This window comes from Colias philodice, chromosome 21, assembly GCF_061535455.1.
Source record: "Colias philodice isolate Cphi_HAF_F1 chromosome 21, ilColPhil1 Martin Lab GWU primary, whole genome shotgun sequence".
In the NCBI taxonomy this organism is placed as follows: Eukaryota; Metazoa; Arthropoda; class Insecta; order Lepidoptera; family Pieridae; genus Colias; species Colias philodice.
In genome coordinates, this window is record NC_143106.1 from 10,549,463 (window position 1) to 10,564,442 (window position 14,980).

The following is a 14,980-nucleotide window of genomic DNA, read 5'->3' on the forward strand; positions in this document are numbered from 1 at the left end:
CAAGCGTAAGTGGTGTAGTAGCTATATTTAGTTATACATATTTTGCGTACTGATCGTGTATAGTTTGGAACGAAGAAGCAAGCATCCGCGTTACAAAGTATACACGATCAGTACACAGTATTACAATATTATTTCCTAGGAAATAATGGTAATACTGTGATCAGTACGCAAAATTCGTGTATATAATTATTGTAATAACAAACTTAAAAACAGCATTACAAAGTATACACGAGCAGTTTCCTACGGTTGCGTTCTGGCTATGTATAGTTTGGAAATACGCTACGAATACCTACTACAAAGGCAACTCCTGACAAAAAACGGTGATCATAAATATATCAACATCAAGAATATTATTTTCGGAACTAACTAACTAATTCTGAACCAACTAACAAATTGTCTAGTCACGTGTAATAGCCGTAAACGCTGTACTGCATTTAATAGCTATAACATTATGACGTCACAACTATGGTGACCATCAGTCATGGCGCGTTTGTAGAATGTAGTGACGTGATTTAAATTTAAATTTCATCAATTTTTAATTGCTAAGTATAAGTAATTAACGAAAAATTTTTTTTGAAGTTTTTTTGCATTAAATATCAATATCATTAATAATAAAGTTTTAAAATACATCAAAAAATCAATAATTTTTTTTTATTCAAATACTCAATTGCTTGACTTTCCTTAGAAAAGTACTTACGGCCTCAAAGTAAAGTCACAGTAAAGTATAGGGAAAGACGTGTTTGTTACGTTATACGCATAATTTATGTTTTTGAGAACATATTATTGAATTACTTAAGTTGTATTTCCATAAGTATATAATAATAACATTATTATTTTATATCAAAAATTACCTAAATGTTTAGAAAAAAACCATGATGTTGGTAACTAGGTATTACGTGGATTTACAATAAGAACCTTACGGACTGAAGTTTGCTCGCAATGTATTCATCGTATTTGGGAAACTCGCAAATTTCAATGTTGTGTGAGGTAAAGAAAAAAAAATGATAACATACACAAAAAATACAGACGCAGTTCCTTCTTTTTTTAAAAGTCGGTTATCAAATATTATAGCATCACTGTATGAAAACCAACATAATATGAATATCCAATTTTCACTACAACCAACAGCATAAGACTTCGGATTCGAATGAAAAATGAAAATGTATGTTTGGATACTTTGGTCCTAACTATAAATTACAGCATAATATTAGCTGAGATGTTTAACAAAGTCTAACAGCCGTACAATTAATAAACGAGTTATAACATTTTATGAAAAGAATAAACTAAGAATAAGGAAAAATCATACAAATAAACACGTAATAAATGAAACCTAGTATAACTTCGTAATAAGTATTCATACTAATGCTATTTCGTCCTTATTCCGGCTACCACCCTAGTATAAGTCTGACATAACCGAGTTAAAACCTATCTTTTAGTACAATGTGCTGTGTTTTACAAGTTTTAGAAGCAATTTTCAACCTAAATTTGAGATAATAGCAATGAGAGTACAAGAAGTAGAAAAAGTTGAGCAAATTAATAATTTCATTAAGTATTGAAATGGAAAATTTTGTATGAAATGTCAAAACATACGAAATTATGAAAAACCCTTTTGATATTTATAATGATTTATTTATTTACAACATGCGCCAAACCATACATGCATAAAACTTATTTCTAAACTTATCACAATAATATAAAGTTGTATGTTTTGAGTACCAGTTATTTGGCAACTCTCTATCTCAAGGTGGGTTTATCTTCTGTTCTCCAGATATTGGATAGCGTTCTCTTTCATTTGCTTGCATGGTAAAACTGTACATTATAGGGCGTAGAATTTGGGGGTAGTGGGGGGTGGAGAGAGGGGGGGTGGGTAGTAGGAACTTCCCCTGTAAAGGGGGGGGGCGCGAAAATTAATAGTTTTCGAGATATTTACAAATGAAGTTTTGGTCCGCCTAAAGCAAAGGGGGCGCAAAGTAAGGACTTAGAAAATTTTTGATCTAAAGTGAAAATTGTATAGGAATCGTAAAATACATAATTTTTATTCAAAATGCTAAAATAAGCATGTTTTATAAAAAAAAACTTTTTCTCTAAAATAAAAAATGGCCGAGATATTCGCCTGCAAAGATTGATGATAAAACCTAACCTAACCCTTTCCCTATCTCCTCATGTCTTTTTTATATTGTCTCAGACACTGCCTTAGCTCCGGCGCTACGGGAAGTGCAGCCCTTCCGCCCTTGCGTGACAAAGCACGGCGGGCGAGGGCTGCTCTCCCTCCGCGCCTCCGGCTTTTTACATACACTCTAGGGGTAGGGCAGACAAGACCACGTGGAATTCGGGGTTGACAGCTTCGGTTCTGTGGCAAGTCTTATGATAATGCAATGCTTATTTTAGCGTAACGTTTTTTAGCTAGATTCGGACTTTCGCAGCTTAATATTGAATACATAATATTCCATCATTGAAAAAATTTACATTTTACAATCCGTCATGTATCTTGGTAATTATCAAGCTTAGAGAAAAGTTGCCTCAACAAAACATGCTTATATTAGCGTAATCTTTACGATAAAACAATAATAAATAGGTGTTATAATGATACCAACTCCATCAAAAATTTTCTAAGTCCTGCGCCCCCTTTGCTTTAGGTATTTTTTTCCAGTTCCACATTGATCTGAAGTAATTAATATTAATTATTACTTTACAATAATAGTTTTCAATAGTTACTAGTAATATTGCATTAGCTCTTTGATTTGAAATATGACAGATTTAATGTAATAGACATTATGGTTAAATTTTTAAAACATGCTCCCTGAACTTCATTATTTTGAGGTGTCTAATCGATAAAGGGACTTTTCATAGTAAACTGCTTTTCTTTTTAGTTTCTTGACTTGTAGTTTTTTTTTGTTTGAGTGGGAATCGCCCTAAAGTCGCTTCTGGCACTCGCCAGCCACTGCCGCGGCACGCTCGCTTCGCTCGCTCGGCTCGTGCGGCAGTTCAAATGTTAACCTAACACGCTCGTCGCTTCGCTCCTCGCTACCTATTTGTATACTAAAAGTAAAAGTTTAATAGTTTTGTACAGTTTTAGGGCTTAACAGGAGTACGCACGAAACGATCTCAACTGAAAGGCGGCAAACGAACGGTAACTGAAAATGACGTCGTTATTGTTTTGTTCCACGGTACAAAGCGTACAATTAATATTTTTGTTAAATTATAAATTGCGAATATTAATAATTTTATTTTATTTAATCTATTTTACAAAAACTATACTTAATAATTATTATTTTTAATGTTGTTGTTAAAAAATATACAAATTTCATAAATAAAATTTAAATTATAATATTTTTTTTTGTTACATAGAAATGTTTTACCTGAAATGAAACGCGTTTGACAATCGCTGTATGTCAATTTGACACTGTCATAACAGTAAGTTCGCGTTTCAAAGATAAAATGGAGTAAAATTTTCCGATTTTCAAAAATTCGTGACTCAAAAACTAAAAGTTTTCGCGGTGTGAAATTTCAGATTTAGGTTCCATAGGACAATAGCTAACCACATAAAAAATTACGACTCTCAACTCCACGCCCTATAATGTACAGTTTGCCTATATTTAAATTATTTCCAATAAATTTTATAAAATCAATAAACAGAACATCGTATGATGTTTCACAACAAATTCGATGAAGTCAAACGAGCGTCAAAATGACAGCACCAAGGCATAACCGTAGACAATTTCAATGTTTTTCATAATTTTGTGAATGAATTGCTACGTTGCCGCTTCGCGCCTATTGCATAGCGTGAGCACTAGGCTATTTGACAAGGTTTTGAAAACTGTCTCAAATTATTAAGATACGTTTATAGAGCACACAAAACACAATGTTTCTTAATTTTTTGTAGTTATTCATTGAGAAAATGGAAAATAAAAACATGATATTCAAATACGCCGCCAAAACACAATTTTGAAGAATATGGCGTCTCGCGACCATGGTGACGTCACAGCGGCGTAAACATCAACTTGCTCCTAGTACTTATTGTTCGTTTTTGTTTTAATTATAGTATAATTAAGTTAATCTGTTTAAAAACCAGAAAATGAGTTCTTATAGGTGGTGTGTAGTTCCTGGATGCAGAAATAAACCCCTGACAAACTATTAATATGTGCTCCAAAAGATATAAAAATGCGTAGAAAGTGGTTGCAGTTCGCTCGCAGAAATCCAAGTGATATTAGATACTTATATCAATTATTAAAACAGTTATATTTTTTTGTGAAGACCACTTCGATGTAAGTATGGTGTTGAATACCTAGTAGGCAGTTTATTTTATTTGCAATACATAGTATAAATCGTCTCATTACTTACCTGCTTGAGGTAAGATAATGATATATATAAATTGATGATGACGTGTTTGTATTGATATTGAAAATAATCAATACAAACACGTCAATCCTATAAACTGGATGGCTGAAATGAAAAATAAAGGACTTAATCTAAAAAATGTATACTTCATAATTATTGTGCTATTGTGATTCATGTTTGTAGGTACAATTAACTAAAAAGGTAATGAATGACGATTGAAATATTAACTTACGTAGCTGTTTTCACATTTCTCAATTGAGGAGCGTAAAAATCTTGGTTGTTTTTAAAGAACATGCCAACCATTATAGCACAGTATTACAATATTATTTCCTAATTATAGCGTCCACTTTAGGTAGATTTCTACTGTCTGCTTTTTCGAAATTAGGTTCCATGACAAACAAAAATAACACATAAAGAACAAAACTGATTACAGACACCTTGAATCACAAGAAATAAGTTACACAAGAAACAAAACCAAAAGCGAAATTCAGCAACGACGTGAGTAAACGTTGGGATCACTTGTTATTTACGCCGCTGTGACGTCATGGCAGATGCAGCCAATCATGGATGTTTTCGGTCACGTGGTCATTTTAAAAAATATGATGTTTTTTCTCGACGATTTATAAATAAATAAGTTATTATTTATATCATTTATTAATTTAAATCGCTTCAAAAACCTTATACATATGTCGTGGTCATATCGTAGATTTGATCATTTCATGATATGAGTGGCCATTTCACGAAATGGTCGCATTTCATGAAATGGCCAACATGGTTTGATCAGATCGTTAAATCGTCAACGTTTCACGATATGGTCATCCACATTTGGCCAGATCGTATAAAATATATAAAGTCCATAAAACATTAAAAAATTCGGAATATTTTTAATAAAGAACGCACGAGCCGAGCGAGCAAAGCGAGCGTGCCGCGGTAGCGGCCGGCGAGTGCCAGAAGCGAATCGCTTTTTTAAAAAAAAGGAACAATTATAATAACATAGGATATGTAAATATATTTATGTAAAGGATTTTAGACGCATTTTTTCCTCAATATAAGATATCCGCATTTTCCATAGTACTCGAACCTCTTCGTCGTAAATTATTTGCTATGACTTTCTTCATATTGTAATAAAACGAACTATGAAGTTTTAAATTGCGAATAATTAAATTTTTGCCAGCGGCCGCCATCTTATCACATAAACACAGCGCTTGCAGCGCCTCTACCAATAATTAATGTAACTATTTTACGATATGATCAAATAATTTTGATCATTTCATGAAAAAACCGCGCGTTTAGTTGGCCATATCGAGAAACGATTTCTTATCATTGATCTGCCCAAACCACATCATGATGTGGCCAATAGACATTCGAGCATTTCATGAAATGCGACCATTTCACGAAATGATCGATCATATCATGAAATGAGCAAATCTACGATATGGCCACGACATATATATGGATTACACAAAAAAGTAATTTATTTTTTATACTGTCAAATAGCCTATTATGAGCATAGTTACATCGACGTTATTCCAAATCTATTTGTAAGAAATTATGACATCCTTATTCTTTATTTATTCTTATCATATCTTTTCATTGCATAAGGTTTGAATAAGCAAGTTTTTATTTGTACGGCTGTAAGTCTATCTGAAAAGGATAACCCACAATAACTAGCATTTTTTTTTTCAAATTCAAATTCATTCAATTGCATTATTTTATTTTTTCTGTAGATTGACACTTTTAAAAATTCGTTATATCTTTTGAATGGAATATCCAATTCTTTTCATTTAAAAAGTATTTTGCTGGTATTGAAACAGTCTATAATAAAACATCATAATATAATGGGATAAGGATTAATATATGTGTATGGATAACATGGTTTGATTACAGACTGTCGGCACTTCTATTTACTTTGAAAACGTAAAAAAGTTGTTGTAGTAACATAACTACTGAAGATGGACATATGGTATCGCGGACTTTCTTGTAGATATTGATCCATTCTATAATACCGTAGAACATTTTTTTGTTCTATCTTCAATAGATTCCGCAGCGCACGCGATGACAGAAGTTTTATTGAGGATTTTTTTACACCTTGGGTTACATTATTGCATTTTTGGTAAGGATCTCTAATTTTTTTGAAAATGCAATATAGCCTATGTTGCTCAGTAAAGATGCAGCTTTCTAATGGTGAAAGAATTTTTGAAATCGGTCCAGTAGTTTATGCGTGAAAACCATACATACATACATACATACATACATACTTACAAACTTTTCCTCTTTATAATATTAGTATAGAAGTATAGATAGTATGGATATTACACCAAAATAAAAATAATTTGGAAAATCCAAAAGTGCACGCCTCATAATTTTTTTTTAATAAATATTTATTAATTATTATTTTTGTTTATTTAATAACAATTAAACCACATCGAATCAGACCCTGAAAAATGAAAGGGTTCTATTCCTGAGCATACTCAAGCGTAAGAGAAAAAAAAAGACTCGATTAGTAAAGTATTTCGGTCGCTATCGTGTTAACAAGAAAAAGGATCCGCACATACAGACACACGGACGTCCAAGACAGAACTTTTTTAAACTGTTTTTTAACTAGTTTAAATAACAAAAATGACATCAAAAATATCATGAACGTTAAAAATAGTGTTTTTTCTTAATATGTGTGTGTATGTATTATCTTACAAGTGCAATGTATGATACATAAAGACATTTTAAGTTTGAAAAATCAGATGTTTTGCGCGAAGTGACAGTAGTACCCACCTCAACGCTTCGCTTATGAGGCGTGCAATAGGCACAGTACTGTACCTTTTATTTCTTACTAGCGACCCGCCCCGGCTTCGCACGGGTGCAATGCTGATACTAAATACACTACAGAAAAACTGTGAACGTTGTATATAAAAACTAGCGACCCGCCCCGGCTTCGCACGGGTGCAATGCTGATACTAAATACACTACAGAAAAACTGTGAACGTTGTATATTATAAAAACATAGCGGCCCGCTCCGACTTCGTATACGTAATATATTATTATTAGTCTGTGGTACGGGTATAAAATAGATAGCCGGGCGGCCGGCCGGTACCGCCGCAAACGCTACGTCCCGCAATTTTTAAATCTGTAATATCTTCGAAAATATTAACTTAAATCATACGTTGTAAAGGGCCATATAGATCTATATTAAATGAACAATGTATTCAAGGTATTTAATTGGTTAAGGATTAATGCTGTATTGATTAAAATCGCATCGAAAATTAGCCATTATTTGTCGTAAAACGTAAATGACAAAAAAAAGTTATTGTGGATTATCCATAAGAGATAGACATATACCATCGCAGACTTTTCTGTAGACCTTTTCAATGTGTATAATACTTAGTACATTATTTTGATAAAACTCGCAGGGTTCAGCCTGCGTTTGCAATGTAAGCGGAAAAAATGTAATTTTTTACGACATCACATTAGAAACCTCAAAAATAACAGTACTTCTCCACTATTTAATGGATGTTATTATACATATAAACCTTCCTCTTGAATCACTCTATCTATTAAAAAAAACCGCATCAAAATCCGTTGCGTAGTTTCAAAGATTTAAGCGTACAAAGGGACATAGGGACATAGGGACATAGGGACATAGGGACAGGGAAAGCGACTTTGTTTTATACTATGTAGTGATGATGTAGCGGCCCGCTCCAGCTTCGCGGAATACCGCCGCCAACGCTACGTCCCGCAATTTTTAAATCCATACTAATATTATAAATGCGAAAGTAACTCTGTCTGTCTGTCTGTTACTCAATCACGCCTTAACTACTGAACAAATTTGCATGAAATTTGGTATAGAGATATTTTGATACTCGAGAAAGGACATAGGATAGGTTTTATCCCGGAAATCCTACGGGAACGGATTTTTCTTTGAAAAGGCGGGCGAAGCCGCGGGCGGAAAGCTAGTCTGCAATATCTTCGAAAATATTCACTTGAATCATACGGTGTAAAGGGCCATATAGATCTATATTAAATGAACAATGTATTTAAGGTATTTAATTGGTTAAGGATTAATGCTGTATTGGTTAAAATCGCTTCGAAAATTAGCCATTCTTTGTCGTAAAAAGTAAATGACAAAAAAAAGTTATTGTGGGTTATCCATAAGAGATAGACATATACCATCGCGGACTTTTCTGTAGACCTTTTCAATGTGTATAATACTTAGTACATTATTTTGATAAAACTCGTAGGGTTCAGCCTGCGTTTGCAATGTAAGCGGAAAAAATGTAATTATTTACGACATCACATTAGAAACCTCAAAAATAACAGTACTTCTCCACTATTTAATGGATGTTATTATTCATATAAACCTTCCTCTTGAATCACTCTATCTATTAAAAAAAACCGCATCAAAATCCGTTGCGTAGTTTCAAAGATTTAAGCGTACAAAGGGACATAGGGACATAGGGACAGGGAAAGCGACTTTGTTTTATACTATGTAGTGATGATGATGATAATATGTAAAGCACTTAATATAGTCATATAAAAATTGTCTATGTATCATGATAGGTACCTAGTACCTACTGCCATAAAATTTATATCTTAGTTATAATATTATTATGTTATCGCGAAGTATAAAATATTAAAAAATAGATATATCGAAGCGAAAACATAGTGTCTGCACCTCGCCTAGTCAAGGTCGCGTCTGTTTCTACTTTTAAGCCGCGCTGAGACAACAAAATAATTATTATAAATTAATTATTATCATTACGTCCACTGATCCACGCCAAATTTTTTAATATCCATAGGTGGCGCTATTGCTGCAGATTTTCTTCCACCACACGGGCAAGGTCGCGACCCGTGGGTGTCGGCGCATAAATATAAAGCTGAATAGTTTTCTGTTTGAATGCGGTCAGGTAACACAAGGCCGATTTTACATGACCCCCAGAGTGCTTTAAGCTCCGTAAGAACATTATCAAACATCAACCATCAACCTAACAAAGGACTATAACGCCTTCTACCTTCCTTCTACCAACCACTAGCCGCATCCAGATTTCTCTAGATTTCCAGAGGAATATACATTTAAATGTGTTTAGGCAAGAGTTCTATTTATAGGCAGGCGTATCCTTTCATAGGTGGCACCACGACTCACCATCAGGTGTTCAAGCAGTTAACTGCCTGGCTGTTTAATGTAAAAATAAAATACGTACCGCGGGTTAAGTCGGGGCGGATCCCTAGTCACAACTATTAAGAGATATTAAGAAAACAAAATACCAAGAAAACGTGTCGTATAATATTATAATCTGGATAATGAGTACGGTACTGCGTATTATGTACAAATGATCGTCTCAATCTTGAAATTTAAGAAATAAATAACGAATAATGGACTTAAAGCTACGTATACATAATGAAACACGCTAGAGCCGGTGAGCGAGGGCGAGCAGGGCGAGCAGCAGCAGCAGCGGGGCGGCGGCGGGCGGCGCGGCGGACGCGGGGCACACGTGCGCGCCGGGGCCCAGGCACGCCGCGTAGCCCATGAGGTGCGGCAGCTGGCTCTGCTCGTACACGCCCGAGAACAGCGCGTGCTGCGGCCCGCGCGCGAACACGGCCACGTCGTCGCCGCCGTGCGTCTCGGAGCTCAGCGGCACCTCCACGTGCGAGCGCCAGTGCAGCGCGCCTGCGGGCAACCCAGCGGTCAGTGGCGGGTGACGCGCCTCGCGTTCGATTCCATTATGGAAAATCGCAGCAGTTTTATTTCATTCGTGATTCCGCTTGCTATCGACGGTCCACCATAAGGATGAGCAGTACGAAAATGATGGGTCCGTGTATTTATTACTCGGAGCCTATGTACGTATAGGATATATTGTGTAGAATTTATAGAATATATTATTATGTAGAATGTGGCCGAGTACGATTCGTCTCTGGATATTATAGTGTTATGCAGAGATCCATAAAATATATAAAGTGGTTGTAAAATAATAAAATTGACATGATAAATTTCCTAATGCCTAATTCGTAAAATAAAATAAAATGCGTTTCGATACAGATTAGGGATAAGCGACTATCGTTAAAATATAATTAATTACGACTCGTATAACGAGTCGTTTCGAGATTATTTCGATAAGTTATCTAGAATCTAGATAATATGTAAACATTTTGATCTTTGAATTTTCGAATTGGCCTTAAGTAGGTATTTATCACGTTTTCAATCTGCATTCGATCGGCTCTCAGTTTACTAGGTAGTAAGTAGGACTCACGGAAGTCGGGCTCGGCGGTGACGTCAGTGCGGCGGCCGTCGAGCTGCGCGCGGTGGCCCGGCCCGTTGGTGTACGACAGCGTCATGTAGGGCACGCGGTCGCGGTCCCGGCTGTCCGACACGCCCAGGATGTCCGAGCCGCGGCCTGTGTACCTGTTGCGCGATATAAACGTGCTTTTATTTTTATCTGTCCCTTTTTTGTTTTAAATATTTATGTATGTATTCGCATAAGATTACCGAATTCCAAAAACTGCCTAGATTTCCATGCGGTGAGTTCGCATCGTGTGACTTACTACATATATTATATAATAAAAAAATTGCCTATAATTTATGTGAACTTTTAACTTTTTTATTTTCTTTAATTTATCTCAATTAAAATTCTCATTCTTATTAATCATACTCTAATCCATCAATAAAAAATGTAAATCGAATCGTTCTCCCTGTCGGTTCGCAAGGCCCGGGAGCGCGCGTACCCGTTGAAGGCCATGACGTGCGCGTGGTCAGCGGTGACGACGAGCAGCGAGTCGCGCTCGGGCAGCAGCGCGGCGGCGCGCGCCACGGCCTCGCTCAGCTCGATGGTCTCATCGAGCGCAAGCTCCGCGTAGTTGTCGTGGTGCGCGTGGTCGATGCGCCCGCCCTCCACGAACAGGAAGAAGCCTCTCTCGTTGCGGCTCAGCAGGCGAATGGCCGTCTCGGTCATCTCGGCGAGCGTCGGCTCTGTGGCGGGGTCGGCCTCCAGGTGGTACTGCATGTGGCTGGGCTCGAACAGGCCCAGCAGGTAGTCGGGCGGGTCGGCCTGCGCGGCCAGCAGCTGCGAGCGGTTCCACACGTAGCGCTGGCTGGCGTTGCGGGCGCGCTTGTCCTGCTGCCACTCCTCGATGAGGTTGCGCCCGTCCGTGCGCAGCCCCGCGCCTCCTTCCTCGTCGAGCGTGCCCTGCGATAAGAACTCTCGTCTTCCGCCGCCTAATATAACCTAATATAAAAATAAATTATTAGATAATCGATTTATAATATTTCAAAAATGTATATAAATGTATATATGTATTGATAAGAAGTTATTAAAAATATTCCAGTAACACAAATTCGTTTGGATTATTGTATTATATCATGAACGTTAGTGACGTACATACTTATAAATATTATACATAATATGTATCTATACTAATATTATAAAGCTGAAGAGTTTGTTTGTTTGTTTGTTTGTTTGTTTGTTTGAACGCACTAATCTCGGGAACTACTGGTCCGATTTGAAAAATTCTTTCGGTGTTAGATAGCCCATTTATCGAGGAAGGTTATAGGCTATATTTCATCACGCTACGGGCAACAGGAGTGGAGCCACGGGGGTGAAACCGCGCGGAGCAGCTAGTATTATATAAAATTCCCGTGTCACAATGTTAGTTACCATACTCTGTAACTCTTCCAAAACGGCTGGACCGATTCTTATGAAATTTTCTGTGCATATTGGTAGGTCTGAGAATCGGCCAAGATCTACTTTTCATAACCCTAAGTGATAAGAGTAAAGCAGAACAACGTTTGCCGGGACAGCTAGTAAAATAAAAAATTATCGAGTCAAAATGTTAGTAACCATAATCCTCCGGAACGGCTGGACCGGTTCTCATACAATTTTGTGTACCTATCGGGTAGATCTGAGATTCGGCCCACATATATTTTCATACATATAAGTGATAAGTGAGTAAGGCAGACAACGTTTTCTGGGACAATGACTAGTTGTATATGAAATTTAAATATCTTAATAATATATGAAACTGCAGTCGTTGATTCTTCAATTTTTCATTCTTATCATTTTTCATTTGAGTCTGAATCGAGATAATGTTTATAATCCTAAGTTTTAATACAACTAACTCTGGTATTATTAAAGCAGAAAAATGAAATCGACGATCACAATGAGCCAGTTTAAACCTTAAACTGATTTCCAGGTTTCTCGTGCACCAGCTGCTGAGCAATGTCGGGGCATTGAGCAGGGTCGTGACCGGCTCTGCGGACTGAATCGTCGTTTTCCCAGTCGCGATTTGCGATTTTAGCGAACACGCCAGCGGGAGACGCGTGCGTCACTCGCGTAGTCGTAACGATACCTGTTTTGACAGAAAACAAAAACACCGAGCGTATTTATTTCTAGACTAATAAAAAAGAAGCATTCGATTGGATGAAATAGCTATCATCGGAAAGCATAACCGTGACCCTCACCAGCGTCCCGGCCGTCAGCCAGCGCCCAGGCGGCGATGGAGTCGAGGCGGGCGTCGGGACGCAGCGAGGCGGCGCAGTCGCGGCGCTCCACGGCCGCCGTCACGCCGATCGTACCTTCGTTCGCCTTCACGCCGCACAGGTACGCCGTGGCCGAGCAGGCCGAATCGGCGATTTGCTGGTCTACGCAATACGTCTGAATAAACGAATAAATTCTCATTCAAGTGACACGCTCAAACAATAAAAATAAATTCTGCTTTAATAATATGTTCTAATTTATAGGTAATATCTTTAAATATATACCTACCGATCTCACAGGAGAGAATTTAGGTATGTGATATTTGGAATAAAAACTTAAGAGGTGCCAGCGTAACCCGGATGGAACGAAGTTCCTTTCGATTAACTAGTTATAATTATATTTTTTAAAAACGACGAAATGGAAATAGATACAAAACAAATTAGACACGACGATCGCCTCAACTAGGAACATTCCTGTGCTAGAGACGATCGACGCCTTCCTCTCCAGACTTAGCCAGTATTGTTTAGTTAAATAAAAATATATAAAGTGAAACTTTTATTACATCGTCTCAAACTTTTTGGTCTGTGTAGCGCATGTCGCGTGACGGTCGGCTGCCGAGTAGGTATAAAGCAGTGTTCGGAAAGTTTCACTTTTACCGTGGTTTCATAAAACCACACAACATTTTTTCCGTCTAGCCCCCTTTCGCAACGCGCGATAAGAAACTTCGTTCCAAAAATACTTTTCCTGAAGTTGGGCTGATATAGGTTACTAAGATTACGTTTACTATTATCTTATTTAGTTTATCATGTAGTTTAAATACCTACCTTACTAAGGCCGGCGGTGGGGAACTTCTCGAAGGACAGCTTGGCCTCCTCGCCGGGCCTGTCGTTGCGTTGGCCGAGCAGCGTACGCGCAGCGGCGAGCGTGGGCACGGACATGCCGTCGCCGATGAACATGACGACGTTGCGCGCGCTGCCCTCCGCGCGGTGGTAGCGCAGCCGCTCGGCGATGCCGGCCTGCGCCTCGGCGAACCAGTGCGCGGCCGTGCGCTCGGCCGCGTCGGGCGCGGGCCGGGCCGCGCGCGCCGCCCCGCCCGCGCGCTGCTCCGGGTGGTAGCTGTCGCCGCGCGCCCAGCCCGCGCTCGCCGCCAGCGCCAGCCACACTGCGCACGCTCGCAGGAAGGAGCCCATGCTGCTGCTTCTCCGGTATTGTGGAGCCGTTGCCCGCCGCGCGCACATTTTATATTATTCATTATCTTATCTTCCTTTAGAACCAAGAGCAAATTTGCATATAAAAATTGCGTTGTTTCTTTCCAGCGTCGACGGCATAAAGTATTCGCTACGGTTATTCAGATCGATGGTATCAATAATGCAAAAATAAAGTAATTATAATCTCCGTAGCTGTTAATGTTACCTACATTAACTCTGAGAACAATGGAAAATAGATTTTTGATACTGCTCAATGGTCAAGACTCAAGGGTAAAATACACATTATAAGTAAGGAAACTGATAACGCAATGTCGAAGATTTCTGCAAAATTGAAATTATAACATCTCTTATTTAAAAATTTATAACTTATTTATAAATGAATCCCTATAATTGTCTTGGTCACGGCATCACACGTGAACGGCTGGACCGATTTCGATTAAGGGGGGTTAGGCGGTCAGCGAAAATTCAGCTATTCGGGCCTGAGGTAAGCGGTGAGGGGGTCCGCGTTTAGTATGGAATCAACGTGCTCGAAACTGAAAATCGTAAGCGCCATTCACATTTTTATCAAAAAGTGAATGAAAATATTTAGTATTTTCTAAATCTAAAACAGTCACGAAATCGAGAAGGTAAATACCTATGTATTTGTAATTTTATAAGAATTATTATCGTAAAATACAGTTGTAATGAGCATTTATATGATATTTTAGAGGTAACTTCAGGATTTTTTTTTATCGAGCAAAATTTTTCCAATCGTGTTTTGGAAACAGTCATCCCATCACACATACGTTCTGTAATACATAATATTAGAAATTTCAGTGTGAAAAAACTTCAATATTTTCAATTATAGCTCATAGAAAACAGTCCATTTTACCGTTTTCACCTACTAAGGGCCCTTAATTTTATTTTCATGTGTTTGATACTGACAGGAGGAGGATCTTATCACTTATGAAAAGAAAACTCAGAAAATACGCGCCA

General features: G+C 37.8%; 1 protein-coding gene across 1 annotated transcript; it reads right to left on the reverse strand.

The window, feature by feature from the left end:
• Nucleotides 1-9,594: 9,594 nt before the first annotated feature.
• LOC149479180 (membrane-bound alkaline phosphatase-like) lies at nt 9,595-13,816 on the reverse strand. The gene is made up of 6 exons (XM_089708437.1): nt 13,622-13,816; nt 12,782-12,974; nt 12,497-12,669; nt 11,050-11,549; nt 10,578-10,729; nt 9,595-9,997 (listed from the first exon to the last, which is right to left on the reverse strand). Exons 1-6 carry the CDS (start codon nt 13,751-13,753, stop codon nt 9,738-9,740), a joined length of 1,410 nt encoding a protein of 469 aa, XP_089564563.1. The 5' UTR covers nt 13,754-13,816; the 3' UTR covers nt 9,595-9,737.
• Nucleotides 13,817-14,980: the final 1,164 nt, after the last annotated feature.